The 23,215-nt window shown below is 46.4% G+C and overlaps 1 protein-coding gene and 1 non-coding gene across 2 annotated transcripts; one reads left to right on the top strand and one right to left on the bottom strand.

The window, feature by feature from the left end:
- Positions 1–628: 628 nt before the first annotated feature.
- On the top strand, positions 629–5,850 carry LOC130020260 (putative PRAME family member 26). Its single transcript, XM_056110874.1, has 4 exons — positions 629–640; positions 1,506–1,696; positions 2,415–2,987; positions 5,250–5,850. The coding sequence occupies exons 1-4, from the start codon at positions 629–631 to the stop codon at positions 5,848–5,850; spliced, it is 1,377 nt and encodes a 458-aa protein (XP_055966849.1).
- Positions 4,500–4,605, bottom strand: LOC130020397 (U6 spliceosomal RNA). The gene has a single exon (XR_008792003.1). It is a non-coding gene; the product is annotated as a U6 spliceosomal RNA (small nuclear RNA).
- Positions 5,851–23,215: the final 17,365 nt, after the last annotated feature.

The following is a 23,215-nucleotide window of genomic DNA, read 5'->3' as shown; positions in this document are numbered from 1 at the left end:
TTTCCTAACGAAGGCATAGTATTCCACTATGTAGATGTACCCTTTTCTCAGGCACCTGGGTTGTTTCCAGATACTGTCAATAATGAATAGTGCTGCAATGAACATAGGAATGCAGATGGCTTTCCTGCATTATGTTTTGGGCCCTAGAATATGTTCCCAGAGATGCCAGGTATTGAAACTGTTTCAACAATGGAACATATCGATGTGGTTGTGTTCAAAGACTCCTTCCCACAGGCCATGATATTTTATCAATTATTTCTGTGATAAAATCAAGAACAGATAAACTATTCCCTTTTTCAGCACAGAGTAGTGCCTACCTTTATTAGCAAAATTCTGCAATACCTTGGGTGAAGCAGTTCATGGGCCTTTGATTGCCCCTCCTTTTCTTTTCTTCTCTGAATTAACATTTGATCCAAGCAACTAATCTGGTCACAGGAAAGGATCTAATCTCTTGGGATTCAGGTACCCACCCTACTCTCCCTTTTTCCTTATTGGAGGAAAGCACTTGTGAAAGGAAGATGAGATTAGCAAGGCCTATAAAAGCATCAGGCTCCTAAGAAGAGATGGAGAACTTTACCATCCTCAAGTCTTACTACAGGAGCTCCAGGAGGTGTAAGACGGGTCCACCATGTCTGAATTGGTAAGTTAGCTATGGAGCTAATAATAAACACAGGTAACTTATGGTCAGCAATGTGTGGGTATGGTGATATTGGCCCTGGTTGTTTTTTTTTTTTTTTAAATAGGAAAACTATCTGGGACATTTTCCTTAACAGGTTTTTCAGAGACATTCTCAGAGAATAGATTACAGGTTTGGGTTTTGTCTCCAAGGGTTGTCTTATATTCACCCCAAATTATCGATTTTTTTTCCTGAGTTGCATCATTTCTATGTGTATAGATATACATCCATACCTTTACAAAGTAGAATGTTTAAAATAAAAAGCATGTAACTTCTGGGGAGTTCTGATACCTGTGTTCTGTGCCCTTGATTTATAGTTTCGTATAGTGCTTTCTGTGATTTTCTGGTATCATTGCTTTTTAACAAAAGCTTATTCAGGTTATACAACATATTTAGGATACAGTCCTCACTCTGGGCTGGATTGATAGCACAGCGGTAGGGCCTTTGCCTTGCATGCAGCTAGCCCCGCCAAGCCGAGTTCAATTCCTCTGCCCCTCTCAGAGAGCCCGGCAAGCAGCCAAGAGTATCTCGCCTGCATGGCAAAGCCTGGCAAGCTACCCGTGACATATTCGATATACCAAACACAGTAACAAGTCTCACAATGGAGACGGTTACTGGGCCCGCTCGAGCAAATCGATGAATAACGGGAGGACCGTGACCGTGACTGTGAGTCCTCACTCTAGTTTGCAATGTTTGTAAGGAGATATTGGTCTGGACAGTGAAAAATCCTATGCCTGCCATGTGTGAGGCCCTGGGTTGCACTCTTAGCAACACAAAACAAGAAACGGAAAGAAAGGGAATTGCACCTTTTCACCTGATGTTTCTGCAGGTTTCCCTTAGTGGAAGAACAAGGGCGATGAACTCATTACAAGTCCGTCTTGTTGACCTGGCGAGGTGGACGCTGCTGAAGCACCAAGACTTGGCCATCGCCTCTCTGGAAACCCTTCCCTCAGAGCTCTTCCCACAACTCTTCCTGGACGCCTTCCATTTCAGATGTACAGAGACGCTGAGGGCCATGGGGCAGGTCTGGCCCTTCCCCACTCTCCCATTGGGGAGGCTGTTACATGAAATTCTTCCTTGTATGAAGAGTTTAGGAGCAGTGCTGGAGGGAATTGATGTGTGGCTTGGTCAGGAGGTTCGCTCCAGGTAAGGTTCTGGACAACCTGGTAGGGTGACAGGCATCCTGGAAGAGAGAGTGGGTCAGGGAGAGAAGGGGCCAGTAGGTGGATCAGACACGTCTGATACCAATGGAAAACTGAGTGTGCTCTTGCACTGGGGTCTCTCAGGGTGAGAACCTTCTAGAAGTGAAGCGTAGCCCATCTTAGGAGACTGTGTCTGAAGGAACCTGTCTTTATCGTCTTCCTACCAATCCTTAAGCAAACTAGAAGAAGATGGAATGAAAAGGACAGTGGGGGGAAAGTTAGAAAAGAGGGTGGAGAAAGCTGGTGTGGGGGATGTGAAGAAGCAGAGAGGGGTATTGGTGCTTGCAAATCTCAGAACCTTGGGAAGCCCTTTATGTGGCCAGTAAGTCAAGTTCCTCTAACTGCTTTTTTAGCATTCCTGTCTTTTTACTGATATTCTGTCTAGTTGATCTGTCTAGTGGTGAAAGATGAGTGTGGAAATCTCCCAAGGGCAATAGAAATAAACCAATAGAAATAGAGTATGATCAATTTGTATGTTAAAAAAAATATCAGAACCTGCTTCTAACTGTAGGAACTTCAACATGGTTTCCCCACAGAAGGTGCAAGCTGCAGGTGCTGGATTTCCGTCCTATTGGTGATCAATTCTGGTATCAATGGTGTGGTACCCCTGTTAGATGGAGCTCAAAGGGGAAGGCACCACGTCCTGTAGAAAGTTCCAGAGAAGGACACACCTCTGCTCGCTTGGAGGTGTTAATAGATCTTACAGTCTCCATAGGTCCCCTCCCTAAATTAACAGCCTATATCCTTAACTGGGTGAAGGAGAGAAAAGATGTTCATCTGTGCTGTAGAAAGATGATGTTTTTGCATATGCCCATCTTCGACATCTGCCTGAGCACCATTGAACTGAGCTGTGTCCAAGAAGTAGAAGTAAATTTATACTGGAGAATATTTACCGTGGAATTGTTTACTCCTATACTGGACCGGATGAAGAACCTGCAGAGATTAATTTTACATCATGAGGTACCTCACCACATCTGGCATGAGATGCTGAAGGGTGAAAGGTTCTTTGTGGTCCTGTTTTCGAATCAGTTCCTCCGGCTGCACCACCTTCGGGAACTCTATATGGACTCAGCCCCCTTCCTCAAAGGACATCTGGACCAGGTGCTCAGGTAAGAGGTGCAGCCATGCTCTAGAGGCTTTGGAAAGGGAGCTGGAGACAGAAACTTTCTAGGAAAGGTGTTTTGTAATACCACAGGGCTAGCAATTCAAGATGATTCAGAGAAGAGCTAAATGAAGAGGGAACTCCACACCTACCCTAAGTATTCCCTAAGAGCATCTCTGTGCTCCCCACTGGTGACCGGAATGAGCCAGGCCCAAATGCCCATCTTTCTGTGGAATGCTCTGGTCATATTTCTTCTTTCTTTTTTTTTTTTTCTGTGGGGGGTGGGCGGCGCTCACATCCAGCAATGCACAGGGTTACTCTGGCTCTGCATTCAGGACTTACTCCTGGTGGTGCTTAGGGGACCATATGTTATGCTGGGATTGCACCCAGGTTGGCCGCTTGCAAGGCCAATGCCCTACCCACTGTGATATCGCTCCAGTTCCTCTGGCATATTTCATAGGTAGGGAATGTCTGACTGGACAATGGGAGGGAAGGCCACCCAGAAAGTAAGAAGGGCTTCTGGAGTTGCTGGGAGCCTCTGGCCAGGCCGTCTGGCATCGGTAGGGAGATGTCGAGGTCCTGACCCAGAATCATTCTCTTTTCTTGGCTCCCTGTCCAGTCTAAAGTTTGTGTCATCTAAGATTTTATATTTCATTTTTTTCTTTGCTTTTTGGGTCACACCCAGCACTGCTCAGGGGTAACTCCTGGCTCTGCACCCAGGAATTTCTCCTGACAGATTGAACCAGGGTCAGCAACATGCAAAACAAATGTCCTACCCACTATACTATTGTTCTAGAACATTCTTTTTTTTTTTTTTTTTTTTGCTTTTCCCCTCACATCCAGCGATGCTCAGGGGTTACTCCTGGATCTGCACTCAGGAATTACTCCTGGCAGAGGCGATGCTTGGGGCCATATGCAATGCCAGGGATTGAACCCGGGTCAGCCACTTGCAAAGCAAAGACCCTACCTGCTGTACTATCAGCCCCCTGTTCTAGAACATTCTTTTTTTTTTTTTTTTTTTGCTTTTAGGTCACACCTGGCGATGCACAGGGGTTACCCCTGGCTCTGCACTCAGGAGTTACTCCTGGTGGTGCTCAGGGTACCATATGGGATGCTGGGAATCGAACCTGGGTCAGCCGTGTGCAAGACAAACACCCTACCCGCTGTGCTATCTCTCCAGCCCCTCTAGAACATTCTTAACCATTCACCAGACCTCATGAATCTGATACAAATTAAGGTTCTGTATAACGTCCTTGCTTTGAATACTGCTATTTTCCTATTTTCTGTGACATCATTAGTCAGCCCTTTCTGTTACTTAAGTCTCTGAGAACTTTTTTTTTAATCTTTTTTTTCAGCGATTACTCCTAGCTCTAAACTCAGGAATTATTCCTGGTGGTGCTCAGGGAACCATATGGGATGCCGGAGATTGAACTCAGCTTGGCCGCATGCAAGGCAAACGTCCTACCCACTGTAGTATCACTCCAGCGCGAATCTATATTTCTTATTTGGTTATTTTTTTTTTAATATGGAATGCTTCACGAATTGCGTGTCATCCTTGCGCAGGGGCCATGCGAATCTTCTCTGTATTGTTCCAATTTTAGTATATGTGCTGCCGAAGCGAGCACTCATTTGGTTATTTTTTATCGCATTTTTGTGTGTGTGGAGTCAATGCAGTGTTACCCAGGACTTACTCCTGGCACTGCACTCAGGAGTTACTCCTGGTGGGTCTCAGGGATTATATGAGATGTGAGGAACTGAACCCAGGTAGGCTGTATGCAAGGCAAATACCCTACTTCTCCTGCCCAAGATTATATTTTTTAATATTTTCTTTATCTGGACACACATGTGCTCCTGAGTGTTGATTGAAAAGCACCACTCACAGCGACTTGTGTCATCTAGCCGAACACGGTTGAGTATAATTAGTTTAATCTTCCTATGTCACAATCCATGATGATCGCTTGATTGAAACACTGTTTCTTGTTCTCCCTTAAGGAATTGGTTTAAAATGCCACTTCCTGCTTCCTCCCAGCAAATTAGTGGATTATGAGTGCTCCTCTGAGCCTTAGAGAGTTTTTGAGAGTTTGTGAAACTGACCAACAACACTGTTGAAGGCAACACATTACCCCTTCAAGCGAAAGCGGGTCCCTCTGGGCTGGCCTCCCTAAGAACATCAGATTCTGATGGATCTTAGAGGATCAGTCTTCTCTCTCGAGATCCATCTCCATGCACAACCCTATTCTTCAGATTTAACTGTTCCGTGTCTTCCCAGGTGCCTGAGGACCCCTTTGGAGACCTTGTCCCTCACAGAGTGTCCACTTCTAGAGCAAGACTTGATCCATCTGGGCCAGTGCCCCAACCTCAGCCAGCTGAAGGAGTTGAGTCTGAGAGGCACTTCCTTGAGCCTGGTGAGGGAGCCCCTGCGCGTGCTGCTGGAGAACTGTGTGTCCACCCTGCAGGACCTGGACTTAGAGATGTGTGGGCTCCAGGACTCTCACCTGGAGGTCATCCTGCCTGTGCTGAAACTCTGCTCTCAACTCAGGATCCTGAAACTCTTTGGGAACCGCGTGTCCAAGGCCGTCCTGGTCCAGATGCTGTGCCACCTGGCCGGGCTGCCCCACTTAACGCTGGAGGTCTATCCGGCCCCGCAGGAGAGCTACAGGGATCAGAACAGGCTCCACCAAAGGACCTTTGATCTGCTTTGCACAGAGCTGAGGGGGGTTTTCAGGGACCTTGGAAAGCCCAGGGTGATCTTGGTGAGCACTGAGCCCTGTTCTTTCCATGGAAAGACTATTCTTCACAACTGTGAGCCCAGGATGTCCTCTTACCCCTGCTGCCATTATCAGACTCAAAAGATTTCATTTCTGAATTGAGAAAGAGGAAAGAGCTACCCGGTGTCTATACAGGGACACAGACCGGTGGTGTGAAGGGAGATTCATGAGATGGTCAAAACCGGGATGCGTAGCTGGTATCTTTGTATTTGAACAATGGGGTCTTGTCTCCAGAGTCAGACATAACTTTGGAATTCTTGAGCCATTTCATCCTTTGGGCTACATATGAGAGAGTGAGTGTTCTTAATGTGGAACATTTTATAGAAGATCAGAAATGAAGAGATCGGTTCTGGGGCTGGGACTCAGCAGGCGTGTGTTACGCCTTACATCTGAAGACCAGTGTTCCATCCCCGACAGTACACAAATAAAATGGAACTTCAAAGAACCCCCCCCCCCCCCCCGCCAACCTTGTCTGTTTTCTTTGCCATGTGTAGGATAACACTGGTTTGTCCTTTATCCCCTGCTACATGGAGCTTAGGTTTATCAGGTGATACCCATCACTGTGCTCCTGAAGCACCTCCACAGAGGCGGGGAGGGGTGGGGGAACGGGGTGGGTGTGGTGGGAGGGATGCTGGGACCATTGGTGGTGGAAAATGGGCACTGGTGGAGGGATGGGCACTCAATCATTGTATGACTGAAGCACAAGCATGAAAGTTTGTAAGTCTGTAAATGTACCTCACGGTGATTCACTAATAAAAAATGGAACTTCAAAGGACCCCCCTGCCAACCTTGTCTATTTTCTTTGCCACGGACTCACCTATTGGCCCATACTCCCTGCTGGATGCCAGGTCCTGATGGTCCCAGAGGTGATCCACATGATGTCCCAAGATGACACACTTGCCATGACCCGAGGCCGGGTCTCAGGACCTCCTTCACAGTTCCCTCCTGAGCTTTCCTCTCTGCAGTTCATCTTCCCTCTTCTTACTTCCCTGCAGTTCATGGCTTAAAACACACCTGGAACCTGCTCTAGGTCTCTGGCAGGGCTGTCACTGCATCTTAGAGACAAGAGCCCTGGCCCATCAGCATGTCGCCTGCTTCTCCACTGGGTTCCTGGGTCCTGCCCTTCGTGCAGGCTCAGGCTTCATGGCTCTTGCTGGAGGGGGTTCCCCACTGCAGGTCAGCTGCAATCGATTCATGAGCACGTGACTGTCATGTGAGGGGATAGGTTCTGTGTTGGAAGCACTGATCGGTAAAGACATCCAGATTCCATCTCTCTATAACTCCACAGAATATTTATATTCCTCCTGTTTGCATTTACCCTATGTTTAAATTTTTTTTTATTTGATATTGTATTTAGGGCCTTACCATAAAATGCTTTCAGGATCCTGGGAACTGAACTCAGGGCTCTGGCATGCTAAGTATTTACAATATTTAGAAAGAAACTTTTAGTATAGAGGTGCAGCAGATCCCTAATAGTCATTTATCAGTAGAGAAAAGATAATTTTGCTTTGTTTTGGTGACGCCCTGTGATGCTCAGGGATTTTCCTCACTCTGTGTTCAGGAATCACTCCTGGCGGTGCTCAGGGGACCAAACCTTTTCTCTTTCTTCCATTCCATGAGTACTGCTGTCCATGGCCTGAAGCAGGGGACTTCCCAGTCTGAGAACAGAAAGAATCCTTTCTCTTTCTTTCCATTTGGTTTTGGCTTTTTTGTATTGGTAAAGGTAAGGTAAAGGTAAAGGCCCTCCCGTTGATCGTCGATTTGCTCGAGCGGGCCCAGTAACGTCTCCATTGGAGACTTTGCTGTTACTGTGTCTGGCATATCGAATACTCTCGGTAGCTTGCCGGGCTCTCCGAGAGGGGCGGAGGAATCGAACTCGGGTCGGCCATGTTGGCCGCTTGTAAGGCGAACGCCCTACCCGCTGTGCTATCGCTCCAGCCCAGGATAGAAACCTGACTGCAAAACAATTTCTCAACCTCTGAGTCCATTCCTGGCTACTTTCTTCCATTTCATACTCTCCAGTTCTCAGCAGAAAACATCAAGGTTTTACCCCTCTTTATGCCAGCTCCAGGTCCAGCATGGTGACCTCACTGGTGTTTACTTGTGTGTTCAATAACTTGCTGACCTTAGTTATGGCATCAGGATGGATAAATTCGAGGGCAGAGAAAAGAGAAAATCCCATCTTGCTGGTTGCTGGAAGCAACGCAGAGAGATCTGCACAGAACTTGGCAAAGTTAGGCAAAACTTCGGCAAAACGATAAGATGATGAGTAAGGAACCATCTGAGCAAGGGTCTGAGCATTAACACAGAGGTTCAAATGCTCATCTCACTTCCTGTTGCCCTGGTTTGAATCCCCACACTCCCTACGATCCCCTTTATTCGGCCAGGGTTCTCGCCAATAGTCCAGGGGGTGGGGCACTCAGTTGCACGTGACCAAGCTAGGTTTGATTCCTGGCATTCCATATGGTTTCCAGAGCACTGTCATGAGTAATTCTTTTTTTCTTTTTGAGCCAAACCTGGTGTTGCTCAGGCTTTACTCCTGGCTCTGCACTCAGGGATCACTCTCTGAGAGCCCACAGGACCATTTTGGGTGCTGGGGATCGAAACTGGGTCAGCTACAGTCACTACCCATTGTACTATTACGCTGGTCCAAAAATAGAGTGTTTCGTTAACAGTCTGTTGGCTTGTTAATCTCATTTTACCAGGGAGGAAACGCCCTCAGCCAGGGAGGGACCAAAGGGCAGACCCTCCCTGCCCTCAGGGGTGCCTTTTTCTTCTCTTCAGAAAGGTCCCTTTCACCTCCAATCCCACCAAGAGAAAGCTCTTTTGGCTCCCATCCCCTCGAAAAGAAAATCTTATATAACTCTGGTTAGGGTTTTTCCAGGATCTGGTTAGAAACAACCAGCTCTGTGCTACACAAGGCGCCCTAGAGTCCCAGCCTCCAGTCTCTGAGGTTCGGATCAGATTCTTGACCAGAAAACCAGCCACATCCTTAGTGGCCCCATTTCTCCTTCCTGGGCTTAGGAACCTCCATTTCTCGACGTTAACTTAAGCAACAACTTGATAAAAGGCATTTTCCCCTTCTATTTAGTTTGGGTTGACATCCCTGTATCAAGAAAGCAGGGGTTGTTATCCCTCACTGGTTTAGTTTTTTGGCAGGGAGCATTCCCAACAGTGCTCTAGGGAAACATATGATACTGGAGATTGTAATTCTAGAAAAAGCACAGGAGCAAGTGAATAGAAAGTAATACTTGATTAGCAAAGAAATAGAAGTAAGGAAGGATGTCCACCCAGATGGGCTAGAGGCCAGTTCAAAGAGGAAATTGATAAAGGGTGTTTGGAGGATCCTCCCAGGAGGGGAGATGCATGTTGAAAGTAGACTATGGACTTAACATGTTTGCCACTCAATGCCTCTTTTGCAGACCACAACACCCAAAAGGAGAGAGAGAACAAAAGGGAATGCCCTGCCACAGAGGCAAGGTGGGATGGGGGGGATGGGGGTGGGAGGGGTATTGTCCATGGTGGTGGGAAATGGGCACTGGTGAAGGGATGGGCATTTGATCATTGTATAATCGAAACCCAAGCACAAAAATTTGTAAATCTACAACTGTGCCTCATGGTGTTTCACTAATAAAAATTAAAAAAAAAAAGAGGAAATTGGGGTGGGGGTGGGGAGGTTCCAATTTTATGCCCAGCAGAGGTAAAATAGCAGACTTTTGACATACATATTCTAGCACTTTTTCAGGAAACTCATAGATGATCATGAGCAAGCTTGCACAAATGAGGACATAAAGAGAAGATACGTCGGGGGCTGCAGTGACAGCACAGCCATGGGGTGTTTGTCTTGGGCTGGGGTATAGTACAGTTTGGGCATTTTCCTTGCATGTTGCTGACCTGGTTCAATTCCCTGGCATCTCATATGGTCCCCTGACCACCTCCAAGAGTAACTCCTGAGTGTGGAGCCAGGAGTAACTTCTGGGTCATCAGAAACAAACAACCCTGACCCCTAAAGAAATCCAGATAGAAATCCTTTACTGATGGTTTGTAGTTTGGTGGTACTGGGATTTGAACTTGGATCCTCACCCATGCAACACAAGTGCTCTATCAGTGCCAGAGCAAATTATAGGCAGACTGTTTAGGATCTCTCTGTCCCCTTAGACTATTGTTCTTTGAAGGTTTTTATTCTGGACGATTGCTCTGCCATCTTCCTACCTTACTATACATACCTTTTGTGTGAAATTGAGTAAAACTGAGTTATACTATATAGACCTTTTGAGCCTTACTTGAGGTCAACCAGAGTTCAACACCTAGAACCAGATATAGTCCTCTGAACACTGCCAGGAGTAAATTCTGAGCACTACTAGATATAGCCCGCAAACAAACAAACAGACAAACAAACAAACAGAGGACAGATAGTCATGGAGAAGTCTTTTTTTTTTTTTTTTTGCTTTTTGGGTCACACCCGGCAATGCACAGGGGCCTTTCCTGGCTCTGCACTCAGGAGTTACTCCTGGCGGTGCTCAGGGGACCATATGGGATGCTGGGAATCGAACTCAGGTCGGCCGCGTGCAAGGCAAATGCCCTACCCGCTGTGCTATCTCTCCAGCCCCTGTTCTTATTTTCTTTGTGCTCCCTGAATATGACAGATGCTAAACACCCACTGAATTCCCAAGGGAGAGAGTATTGGTTTCGGTCTATAAGGAGAGAAAAATGGATTTTCTTCAATGGCTCCTGAAGACACGTATTGAGCAGAATCTTTAGGTGTAAAGATCTGCTGAGTTTTGAGAAGTTGCATTGATCTCAACTGGCACGTCTGGTTGAATTCATCTGTAAAATGTGCTTGAAATGAGGTCAACGGGATTCTCCTCAAGGTCAAAACGTCCCTGGAAATCAATGGGGGGGAGGGGCATTTCCTGGGTGAGGAGTCTCCTCCGTGAGATGAAGCATGTCTTTCAGTGAAGATATAGCTCCAGAAAATGTAGAATAATGAACTGGGCTGTGAGCTTAGATGGCGGCAGTGATAGAATGTGGGTGTGGCTGTTGCAACTACCCAAAATATGGGACTAATTAGGGTGAGGAGGTCGCCTGCCTCGGGGGCACTCTTGAACGCAAAATCAACTCTAATTTCTGAACATCAATAGGTGTGTCTCAAACAACCCTCCCCACAAAAGAGTGGCCTCTTAGGCCAATTCCCTTTTAATTTCTGTGCTCTACACATAGAAACTTTTTTTTTCTTTTTAATTTTTTTTTAAGTTTTTTTTGGGCAATGCATGACAATGCTCAGGGGTTACTCCTGGCTTTGCACTCAGGGATCACTCTTGGCCGTCATTTGGGGGACCATATGGAGTGCTGGGGATTAAAGCTGGGTCAACCAATGCAAGGCAAGCACCCTATTCCCTGTACTGTCTTTCAGGTCCCTGTTAATAGAAACTCTTAAGAAATTATATTGAATCACCATGGACACACAGTTACAGCTGTTGATGTTAGGGTTTCAGTCATACAATGTTCCAACACCTTCACCTTCAGTGAAAATTTCCCACCACCAATGTCCCCAGTTTCCCTCCAGCCCCCATCCCCGATATCCCGCTGCCCAGCCTGCCTCTATGGCACACTTTTCTCTCTCTTCTCTCTCTTCCCCACACTCCCTAAGGTTTTTGGGTTACTCCCAGCTATGCTCGAGGTTTACTCCTGGCTTGACTCAGAAATTACTCCTGGTGGTGCTCAGGAAACCATATGAATTTCCGGGTGGATCTAACCTAGGTTTGCTGTGTACAAGACTAAAGCCCTACTGCTGTACTATCACTCTGGCCGCTCTCTCTTTTCCTTTTAGCCACTGCAGATCGCAATACTATTGCTGAACGGTTATCATGCAACACCCTTTACCTCATTTCAGCACTCAGTTCTTGTCCAGAGTGATCATTTCCAACTATTATTGTCATGATGTTTTCTTCTCTGTACTCACTGCACTCTCCTAAACCTGTGCAAGCTGCCTACCATGGTCTAGTTCTCCTGGCCTTTGTCTCTACTGTCTTTGGGTATTATGCTCATACTATGCTTTTAAAAAATGTGCACAATAATTCTATGTCAGTCCCTCTCTCTCTGACTTATTTCACTTGTCACAATATTCTTCATGTCCATCCTTCTATAAGCAAATTTCATGACTTCATTTTGCCTAATGACTGTGTAGTATTCCACTGTGTAGATGTAGCCTGTCCTCAGGCACCTGGGTTGTTTCCAATTCTGGCAATAATGAATAGTGCTGCAGTGAACATAGGAGTGCAGATGGCTTTCCTGCATTGTAATTTTGGAGCGATAGCACAGCGGTAGGGCGTTTGCCTTGCACGTAGCCAACATGGCCAACCTGAGTTCGATTCCTCTGCCCCTCTCAGAGAGCCCGGCAAGCTACCCAGAGTATCTCGCCCACACGGCAGACTCTGGCAAGCTCCCCGTGATGTATTCGATATGCCAAACACAGTAACAGCAAAAGTCTCCAATGGAGACGTTACTGGGCCCACTCGAGCAAATTGATGAACAACGGGAGGACAGTGACAGTGACAGTGACAGGATATGGTCCCAGGAGCTGTATTGCTGAGTCCTGTGGATGCTTGAATTCTGTGAGGAATGTCCATACTGTTTTCCAAAGAGTCTGGGTCAGTCGGCATTTCCACCAGCAATAAATGAAAGTCCCTTTCCCCTGGCATCCACCCCAGCACTGGCTGTTATTATTCTTTTTGATGTGTTTCACATAGAAACCTTAAATCTCTCTTTTTTTCCAAGAAGAAATATCTAATTGATTTATTAGATATTTATTTATCTATTTTGGGTTTGTCACCAAATTAGTATTAAGAAAACCTAGCGCTACCCTTCCAGACACATCCTAGAGATCTTAGGGATTTTGATCAGCTCACCTTATGAGAAACTTTTTTATACCCTTGGAATCCAATTACATCTTCAATAGTTTCCCCACCAGCAGTGAATATGCTCATAAACTTCTGTTCTCTAATTTTATAATACCACTGTCATCCCGTTGTTCATTGATTTGCTTTAGCAGGCCTAGTAACGTCTCCATTGTGAGATTTGTTGTTACTATGTTTGGCATATCGAATACATCACGGGTAGCTTGCCAGGCTTTGCCGTGCGGGAGAGATACTCTGGGTAGCTTGCCGGGCTCTCCTAGAGGGGCGGAGGAATCGAACCTGGGTCGGTGGGGCTGGCCTCATGCAAGGCAAATGCTCTACTGCTGTGCTATATACATGGAGATATTCATTTTGATACCTTGGGAATGATATTTCCTGTGAAACTGTTTCAATAATGGGACATTTCGATGTGGTTGTGTTCAAAGACTCCTTCCTACAGGCCATGATATTTTATCAATTATTTTCTTTGATAACAACAACAACAGATAAACTCTTCCCTTTTTCACCCCAGGGTGATGCCTGCCTTTACTAGCAAAATTCAGCTATGCATTGGGTGACACAGTTCAAGGGTCTTTAATTGCTCGTCCTTATTTCTTTCCTTCTCTGAATTGACATCTGATCCAACCGATTAATCTGGGCAACAGTAAAGTCTAATCCGATTATCTATTGGGATTCAGGTACCCACCCTACTCTTCCTTTTTGCCTATTGGAGGAAATCACTTGTGAAAGGAAGATGAGATTAGCCAAGGCCTATAAAAGCATCAGGCTTCTAAGAAGAGATGCAGAACCATCCTCAAGTCTTACTACAGGAGCTCCAGGAGGTGTAAGACGCGCACCATGTCTGAGATGGTAAGTGGAGCTAATCATGTGGGCAGGTAACCCATGGTCAGCATTGTGTGGGTAGGGTGGTCTTGACGATAGAGATCTGGGTCATTTTTCTTTTTCTTTTTGCTTTTTGGGTCACTCCTGGCGATGCTCAGGGGTTACTTCTGGCTCTGCACTCAGGAATTACTCCTGGTGGTGCTCAGGGGACCATATGGGATGCTGGAACTCAAACCCGGGTCGGCCGCATGCAAGGCAAATGCCCTACCCGCTGTGCTATTGCTCCAGCCCCTGGGTCATTTTCCTTAAGAGACTTTTATTTATTTATTTATTTATTTATTTATTTATTTGCTCGAGCGGGCCCAGTAACATCTCCATTGGAGATTTTGTTGTTACTGTGTTTGGCATATCGAATACATCACGGGTGGCTTGCCAGGCTCTGCCGTGTGGGTGAGATACTCTCGGAAGCTTGCCGGGCTCTCCGAGAGGGGCGAAGGAATCGAACTCGGGTTGGCCATGTTGGCTGCGTGCAAGGCAGACGCCCTACCGCTGTGCTATCGCTCCAGCTATTTATTTATTGAATCACTGTGGGAAAAGTTACAAAGCTTTCAGGTTTAAGTCTCGGTCATGCAAATATCAAACACATTTTCCTTTACCAATACTTATTTTTCACCACAAAGAACCCCAATAAACCCCTCCTCCCAACCCTCCCAATGCCTGTGAAGCAAATGAATTCTAGTTAACACTATCTACTTTGATTAGATTCATTGTTTCGACACAAGATGCACCATTACTATTTAGAGCTTACATCCCCAAATCAGACATGCTGAAAAGGCATTGTGAAGTAATTTGTTTTCTACAGCTGGTCACAAGAATCAAATGATTTTGGATTTCTGGTATTTTACTTATTAAGCCTGGAAGTATTTCTGCTGAGAGTCAGATAATTATGAGATTGGTTTCTGTGCTCTGGAGCCATGGCCATGCTGGAGAGCCGTTCGTGGGGGGCAACTCCTGACCTCGGTAGGACGTGCAGGACAAGTCGGGAACGCCCCCCCTTCCCTTGAGGTTTCAGTCGCCCCATCACGACCGGCTCATACCTCGCTTTTCATAAAGCTCCAAAGGCTGCCATCTTTCTTTCCAGAGGGAAAAAGGCCCAAGGGAGCAACACCCTTTCCCCTCCGGGCAGGCATGATGGTGTGGATTAACACATAGTCCATTCACTTTTCTGCTGCAAGCTGCCGGGCTTTAAGAGACTTTTAAGAGACATTCTCAGAACAGATTTCAAACTTCCTTTTTGCCTCTAAGGGTTGTCTTATATTCACCCCAAATTATTGATTTGTTTCCTGAGTGTCTGTGGATGTGTCTATACACATCATTTTTACGTGCATACACACATCCATATCTTTACAAAGTAAAATATTTAAAATGAAAACATGTAACTTCTGGGGAATTCTGATTCCTGTGTTCTGTGTCCTTGATTTATAGTTTGATAAAAGTACTTTCTGAGTTGTTGGTATCATTACTTTTTTTTTTTAATTTTTTAAAAAATTTTTTTTTAATTAGTGAAACACCATGAGGTACAGTTGTAGATTTACAGCTTTTTGTGCTTGGGTTTGATTATACAATGATCAAATACCCATCCCTCCACCAGTGCCCATTTTCCACCACCATGGATAATATCCCCCCCACCCCCACCCCCCCATCCCCCCTGCCTCTGTGGCAGGGCAATCCCCTGTGTTCTCTCTCTCCTTTTGGGTGTTGTGGTCTGCAAAAGAGGCATTGAGTGGCAAACATGTTCAGTCCATAGTCCACTTTCGACATGCATCTCCCCTCCTGGGAGGATCCTCCAAACACCCTTTATTTGGTGTTCCCTTCTCTATCTTTGATAAAGTACTTTGATAAAGTACTTTCTGAGTTGTTGGTATCATTACTTTTTAACAAAAGCTTCTTCAGGTTATACAACATATTTATTTAGAGTATAGTCCTAACTCTAGTTTGCACTGTTTGTAGAGATATTGGTCTGGAACGTGATAAAGCTTATACCTGGCATGTGTGAGGCCCTAGATTGTACTCTTAGCAACACAAAACAAGAAAAGGAAAGAAAGGGAATTGCACCTTTTCACCTGATGTTTCCGCAGGTTTCCCTTAGTGGAAGAACAAGGAAGAAGAACTCATTACAAGTCCGTCTTGTCGACCTGGCGAGGTGGACGCTGCTGAAGCACCAAGACTTGACCATTGCCTCTCTGGAAACCCTTCCCTCAGAGCTCTTCCCACAACTCTTCCTGGACGCCTTCCATTTCAGATGTACAGAGACGCTGAGGGCCATGGGGCAGGTCTGGCCCTTCCCCACTCTCCCATTGGGGAGGATGTTACATGAAATTTTTCCTTGTATGACGAGTTTAGGAGCAGTGCTGGAGGGAATTGATGTGTGGCTTGGTCAGGAGGTTCGCTCCAGGTAAGGTTCTGGACAACCTGGAAGGGTGACAGGCATCCTGGAAGAGAGAGTGGGTCAGGGAGAGAAGGGGCCAGTAGGTGGATCAGACACTGTCTGATACCAATGGAAAACTGAGTGTGTTCTTGCACTGGGGTCTCCCATGGGGAGAAGCCTTCTAGAAGCAAAGCGTAGCCCATCTTAGGAGACTGTGTCTGAAGGAACCTGTCCTTATCGTCTTCCTACAAGTCTTTTGATTAGATTCATTGTTTCGACACAAGATGCACCATTACTATTTAGAGTTACTATTTTACTAAGAAGAAGATAGAATGGAAAGGACAGTGGGGGAAAAGTCAGAAAAGAGGGTGGAGAAAGCTGGTGTGGGGGATGTGAAGAAGCAGAGAGGGGTATTGGTCCTTGCAAATCTCAGAACCTTGGGAAGCCCTGTATGTGGCCAGTAAGTCAAGTTCCTCTAACTGCTTTTTTAGCATTCCTGTCTTTTTACTGACATTCTGTCTGGTTGATCTGTCTAGTGGTGAAAGATGAGTGTGGAAATCTCCCAAGGGCAATAGAAATAAAGCAATGGAAATAGAGTATGATCAATTTGTATGTTAAAAAAAATATCAGAACCTGCTTCTAACTGTAGGAACTTCAACATGGTTTCCCCACAGGAGGTGCAAGCTGCAGATGCTGGATTTCCGTCCTATTGGTGATCAATTCTGGTATCAATGGTGTGGTACCCCTGTTAGATGGAGCTCAAAGGGGAAGGCACCACGGCCTGTAGAAAGTTCCAGAAAAGGACACACCTCTGCTAGCTTGGAGGTTGTCGTAGATATTACTGTCTGCATGGGTCCCCTCCCTAAATTAATGGCCTACATCCTTAACTGGGTGAAGGAGAGAAAAGATGTTCATCTGTGCTGTAGAAAGATGATGTTTTTGCATATGCCCATCTATGACATCTGCCTGAGCACTATTGAACTGAGCTGTGTCCAAGAAGTAGAAGCAGAATTAAACTGGAAAATGGCCACTCTGGAATTGTTTGCTCCTGTCCTGGGCCAGACGAAGAACCTGCAGAGACTCACTTTCTGTACTGAGGTGCCTAACCACCTCTGCCCTGAGTTGCTGAAGTTTCAACGGAAGTTTGTGACCCTGTTTTCTAATCAGTTCCTCCGGCTGCACCACCTTCGGGAGCTCTATCTGGACTCAGCCACCTTCCTCAAAGGACATCTGGACCAGCTGCTCAGGTAAGAGGTGCAGCCATGCTCTAGAGGCTTTGGAAAGGGAGCTGGAGACGGAAACTTTCTAGGAAAGGTGTTTTGTGAATACCACGGGGCTAGTGGTCCAAGATGATTTAGAGAAGAGCTAAATGAAGACAGAGCTCCACACTTACCCTAAGTATTCCGTAAGAGCATCTCTGTGTTCCCCACTGGGGACAGGAATGCTCCAGGATCAAACACCCATCTGTCTGTGGACTGCTCTGGTCATATGTCAATACATAGGGAATGTTTGACTGGACAGTGGGAGGGGAGGTCACTCAGAAAACTAGTACGGGCTGCTGTGGGTCTGAGTGTGTGGGAGCCTGCGGTCAGTGGAGTCCAGTAGGAAGTAAGGTCCTGGCCGAGGATCATTCTCTTTTCTTGTCTCCCTCTTCAGCCTAAAGTTTGTGTCATCTAAGATTCTACATTTCTTTCTTCTTTTTACATTTTACATTTTGGGGCTGGAGTGATAGCACAGCGGTAGGGCGTTCGCCTTACAAGCAGCCAACATGGCCAACCGGAGTTGATTCCTCCGCCCCTCTCGGAGAGCCCGGCAAGCTACCGGCAAGCTACCGAGGGTATTTGATATGCCAAACACAGTAACAACAAAGTCTCCAATGGAGACGTTACTGGGACCACTCGAGAAAATTGATGATCAACGGGAGGGCCTTTACCTTACCTTTTTTTACATTTTGGGTCACACCCAGCAATACTCATGGGTTACTCCTTACCCTGCACTCAGGAATTACTCCTGGTGTGCTCAGGGGACCATATGAGATGCTGGAGATTGAACTTGGGTCAGACGCATGCAAGGCAAACACCCTCCCCACTGTACTATTCTCCGGCCGATTCCATATTTCTTTTTTTTTTTAATTGCTTTTTCAGGGTGTTACAAATGGAGTGTTACCCTGGACTTAATCCTGGGTAACACTGGGTAACAAATGCAGTGTTACCCAGGACTTTCTCCTGGGTGTTGATTGAAAAGCACTGCTAACAGGGACATGTGTTATCTAGCCAATCATGGTTGAGTATATTTAGTTTTATTTCTGCATGCCACAATCCAGGATGCTCACTTAATTGAGACACCCGTGTCTTGGTCTCCACGGAGGAACTGGTTAAAAAACGCTACTTCCTTGCTTCCTACCAGCAAGTTAGTGGAGTAAGAGTGCTCCTCTTGAGCCTTAAAGAGTTTTTGAGAGTTTGTGAAATTGACCAGCAACACAGTTGAAGGCAAAGCGTTGCAACTTCAAATGAAAGTGGGCCCCCCTGGGGCGGGAGTACAATGGGTAGGGCATTTGCCTTGCATGGGACCTACCCAGGTTCATCCCCAGCATCCCATATGGTCCCCTAAGCACTGGCAGGAGTGATTCCTGAGTGAAGAACTAGGAGTAACCCCTGAGCATCACCGTGTGTTACCCAAAAAACAAACAAACAAACAAAAAAACAAAAACAAAAACAAAAAGTGGTCCAGTCTGTCTGGGCGGGCCTCCTTGGAGTGGTCCGATTCTGATGGATCTTAGAGGATCAGTCTTCTCTCTTCATATCCACCATCCACCACCCCATCCTTCAGAGTTAACTGTTCCTCTCTCCCAGGTGCCTGAGGACCCCTTTGGAGAGCTTGTCCCTCACAGAATGCCCACTTCTAGAGCGAGACTTGACATATCTGTGCCAGTGCCCCAACCTCACCCAGCTGAAGGAGTTGAATCTGGCAGGCACCAACCTGAGCCTGGTGAGGGAGCCCCTGCGTGTGCTGCTGGAGAACTGTGCGTCCACCCTGCAGGACCTGGACTTAGGAATGTGCAGACTCCGTGACTCTCAACTGGAGGCCATCCTGCCTGTGCTGAAACTCTGCCCTCAACTCAGGATCCTGAACCTCCGTGGGAATTACATGTCCATGGCTTTCCTGGTCCAGATGCTGCACCACCTGGCCGTGCTGCCCCACTTAACGCTGGAGGTCTATCCAGCCCCACAGGAGAGCTACAGTGCTCTGAAGATACTCCACCAAAGGACCTTTGATCTGCTTTGTGCAGAGCTGAGGGGGGTTCTCAAGAACTTAGGAAAGCACAGGTTGATCATGGTGAGCACTGAGCCCTGTCCTTGCCATGAAAAGACTATTCACAACAGTGAGCCCAGGATGTTTCCTGGCTCCTTTTGCCATTGTCAGACTCAAAATATTTCATTTCCAGAATGAGAGAGAGAAGAGAGCTACCCGGTGTCTATACAGGGACACAGATGTATGGTCTCAAGGGAGGTTCATGAGATGGTCAAAACCGGGAGGCGTAGCTGGTATCTTTGTGGGTGGTTTTTGTACTGGGGAACACTGGGGTATTCAGGAACTTGTCTCAAGAATCAGATGTAACATCAGAATTATTGAACCATTTTATCCTTTGGGGTATATGCGAGAGAGTGTTCTTAATGTAGAATGTTTATTAGAAGGTCAGAAATGAAGAGATGAGGTCTGGGGCTGGGACTCAGCAGAGCACACACCTCATATTGAAGACCAGTGTTCCATCCCAGACAGTACACAAATAAAATGGAACTTTGAAGAACCTCCCTGCCAACCTTGTCTGTTTTCTTTGCCATGGACTCACCTATTGGCCCATACTCCTTGCTGGATGCCAGGTCCTGATGGTCCCAGAGGTGATCCACATGATGTCCCGAGATGACACAATTGCCATGGCCCGAGGCCAGGTCTCAGGACCTCCCACATGGCTCCCTCCTGGGCTTTCCTCTCTGTGATTCATCTCACCTCTTCTCTGCAGTTCAGGCTTAAAACACACATGGGGGGCTGGAGCGATAGCACAGTAGGTAGGGAGTTTGCCTTGCACGTGGCCGACATGGGCTCGATTCCCAGCATCCCATATGGTCCCCTGAGCACCACCAGGAGTAATTCCTGAGTGCAGAGCCAGTAGTAACCTCTGAGCATCACCGGGTGTGACCCCAGAAAAAAAAACCCACACTTGGAACCTGTTCTAGGTGTCTGGCAAGGCTGTCACTACAGCTAAGAGACAAGAGTCCTGGCCATCAGCATGTCGCCTGCTTCTCCACTCGGTCCCTTGATCCTGTCCTTTGTGCAGGCTCAGGCTTCATGACCCGTGCTAGAGGGGGGTCCCCACTGCAGGTCAGCTGCAATCGACTCATGAGCATGTGACTGTCATGTAAGGGGACTGGTCCTGTGTTGGAAACACTGATCGGTAAAGACATCCAGATTCCATCTTTCTATAACTCCACAGAATATTTATATTCCTCCTGTTTGGATTTACCCCTATGTTTAAATTTCTTTTACTTGATATTGTATTTGGGGCCTTACCAAGCAATGCTTTCTGAATCCTGGGAACTGAACTCGGGGCTCTCGGGTGCTAAGTATTTACAATATTTAGAAAGGAACTTTTAGTATAGATGTATAGCAGATCCCTAATAGTCATTTATAACTGGAGAAAAATCAATTTTGCTTTGTTTTGGTTTGGGGCCACATTCTGTAATGCTCAGGGGTTATTCCTGGCTCTGCACTCAGGGATCATTCCTGGGGAATGAGGGGACCATTTGGGGTGCTGGGAATTGAAACTGGGTCAGCTACAGTCAATACCCATTGTACTATTACTCTGGTCCCAAAATGGAGTCTTCCCTTTTTGTAAATTTAATTAATTTTTTTCCACATGATTCGATTTCATTCATATAGTATTCCAATACCCATCCCTCCACCAGTGTCACCAGGTTCCCTCCCATCACCCTCCGCCCCCTTCCCCTGTCTCTCTCTCTCTCTCTGCATTGTGTTTTGCAATATTGATATGAAAGGTTATCCAGAATATATATCCCTTACCTACTTTTAACACTGAGTGTCCAGTGTGATCATTCCTAGCTATTACCAAAATGGAGTCTTTCCTTTTCCAGTCCATTGGCCATGTTGATCTCACTTTCCAGGGAGGAAACACCCTCAGCCAGGGAGGGACCAAAGGGCAGACCCTCCCTGCCCTCAGGGGTGATTTTGTCTTCTCTTCAGAAACTCCCCTTTCACTTCCAATCCCACCAAGAGAAAGCTCTTCCAGCTCCCATGCCCTCAAAAAAAAATCAAATGGTCGAGATTAGTACCAGGAATTTTGCTCCATGGCTTAGAGGCCAGCCACACATGCTAGGGGAAAAGGGAACTCAGAGAAGGGAGCACCAAATAAAGGGTGTTTGGAGGATCCTCCCAGGATGGGAGATGCATGCTGAAAGTAGACTATAGACCAAACATGATTGCCACTCAATGCCTCTTTTGCAAACCACAACACCCAAAAGGAGAGAGAGAACACAAGGGAATGCCCTGCCACAGAGGCAGGGTGGGGTGGGGGGTATGGGGGGTGGGAGGGATACTGGGATCCGTGGTGGTGGGAAATGGGTACTGGTGGAGGGATGGGTATTTGATCATTGTATAATTGAAACCCAAGCACAAAAATTTGTAAGTCTACAACTGTACCTCATGGTGTCTCACTAATAAAAAATGAAAGAAAAAAAGAAAGAAAGAAAGAAAACCTTGTATAACTTTGGTTAGAGCTTTCCCGGGATCTGGTTAGAAACAGCTAGCTCTGGGGCACCCTAAAGTCCCAGCCTTCCTCCTAAAGTGAGATCAACACGACCACCACTGGAAGTCTCTGGGGTACGGATCAGAATCTTTGCCCGGAAACCAGCCACATCCTTAGTGACCCCATTTCTCCTTCCTGGGCTTCGGAACTGCAATTTCTCAATGTTAACTTAAGTGACAACTTGATAAATGGCATTGCCCCATTCTATTTAGTTTGGGTTGACATCCCTGTATCAAGGAAGTTGGGGTTATTTTCTCTCACTGGTTTAGTTTTTTGGCACGGAGCACTCCCAGTAGTACTCTGGGGAAACATGGTACTGGAGATTGTAATTCTAGAAAAAGCACAGGAGCAAGTGAATAGGAAATAATACTTTATTAGCAAAGAAATAGAAGTAAGGAAGGATGTCCACCCAGATGGGCTAGAGGCCAGTTGAAAGAGGAAATTGGGTGGCAGGAGCAGTAGCACAGCAGGTAGGGCATTTACCTTGCATGCAGTCAACCCAGGTTTGATTCCCAGCATCCCATATGGTCCCCTGACACCGCCAGGAATAATTCCTGAGTTTAGAACCAGGAGTAACCCCTGTACATTGCTGGGTGTGACCCAAAAAGAAAAAAAAAAGATATGTCACAGGTACAGAAAATTGCAGGGAAATGTCACCAGTAGGTATATAGTTTGGTGACAGAGAACAAGGAACTAGAGGTTGAATTCGGATCTACTATGTCATCTCCACCGTGTGGTACTGTCTGGCCAGGAGTCTGGAGTCTGGGACCCTTATCAGGACAGGAGTGTTTTTATTTTATTTTTCAATTTTTTTTTTTTTTTTTTTTTTTTTGCTTTTTGCCTTGCACGCAGCCAACATGACCGACCCGAGTTCGATTCCTCCGCCCCTCTCGGAGAGCCCGGCAAGCTACCGAGAGACTCTCGCCCACACGGCAGAGCCTGGCAAGTTGCCCATGATGTATTCAATATGCCAAACACAGTAACAACAAAGTCTCCAATGGAGACGTTACTGGGCCCGCTCGAGCAACTCGATGAACAACGATGAACAACGGAGGACAGTGTTTGTTTTTGTTTGTTTGGGTCACACCCAGCGATGCACAGGGGTTACTCCTGGCTCTGCACTCAGGAATTACTCCTGGCGGTGCTCAGGGGACCAAATGGGATGCTGGGAATCGAACCCGGGTCGGCCGCATGCAAGGCAAATGCCCTACCCGCTGTGCTATTTCTCCAGCCCCTATTTTTCAATTTTTTAATTAAAAAAAATTAAAAGTGTTCTAAGGATTCAGTTTAGGCCTGATCAGAACCAAACAAACACAAATCAGATACCACAGAGAGGTTTAAGTGTGGATTAAGTATGAGAAACTCAATCCATCGAGAGAGAGGTTTACAGGCTCCAAAGTGAAAGACGGTTTTGGTTTTTTCTGACCCCAGAGAGTTCCTTCCATGTTTTCGGGGGACAGAGAAGGGGCAGAGTTGTAA

Source organism: Sorex fumeus, unplaced genomic scaffold (genome assembly GCF_029834395.1).
Source record: "Sorex fumeus unplaced genomic scaffold, SorFum_2.1 ptg000011l, whole genome shotgun sequence".
Taxonomy (NCBI): domain Eukaryota; kingdom Metazoa; phylum Chordata; class Mammalia; order Eulipotyphla; family Soricidae; genus Sorex; species Sorex fumeus.
Note: the sequence above shows the minus strand (reverse complement) of the source record. Positions and strands in the feature narration are given on the sequence as shown.

Excerpts from the sequence above, each read along its gene's own strand:
- LOC130020260 (XM_056110874.1), top strand. Across the intron at positions 1,697-2,414 it reads GAGACGCTGAGGGCCATGGG|AAGGTGCAAGCTGCAGGTGC; the intron begins GCAGGTCTGGCC and ends GTTTCCCCACAG. Across the intron at positions 2,988-5,249 it reads CATCTGGACCAGGTGCTCAG|GTGCCTGAGGACCCCTTTGG; the intron begins GTAAGAGGTGCA and ends GTGTCTTCCCAG.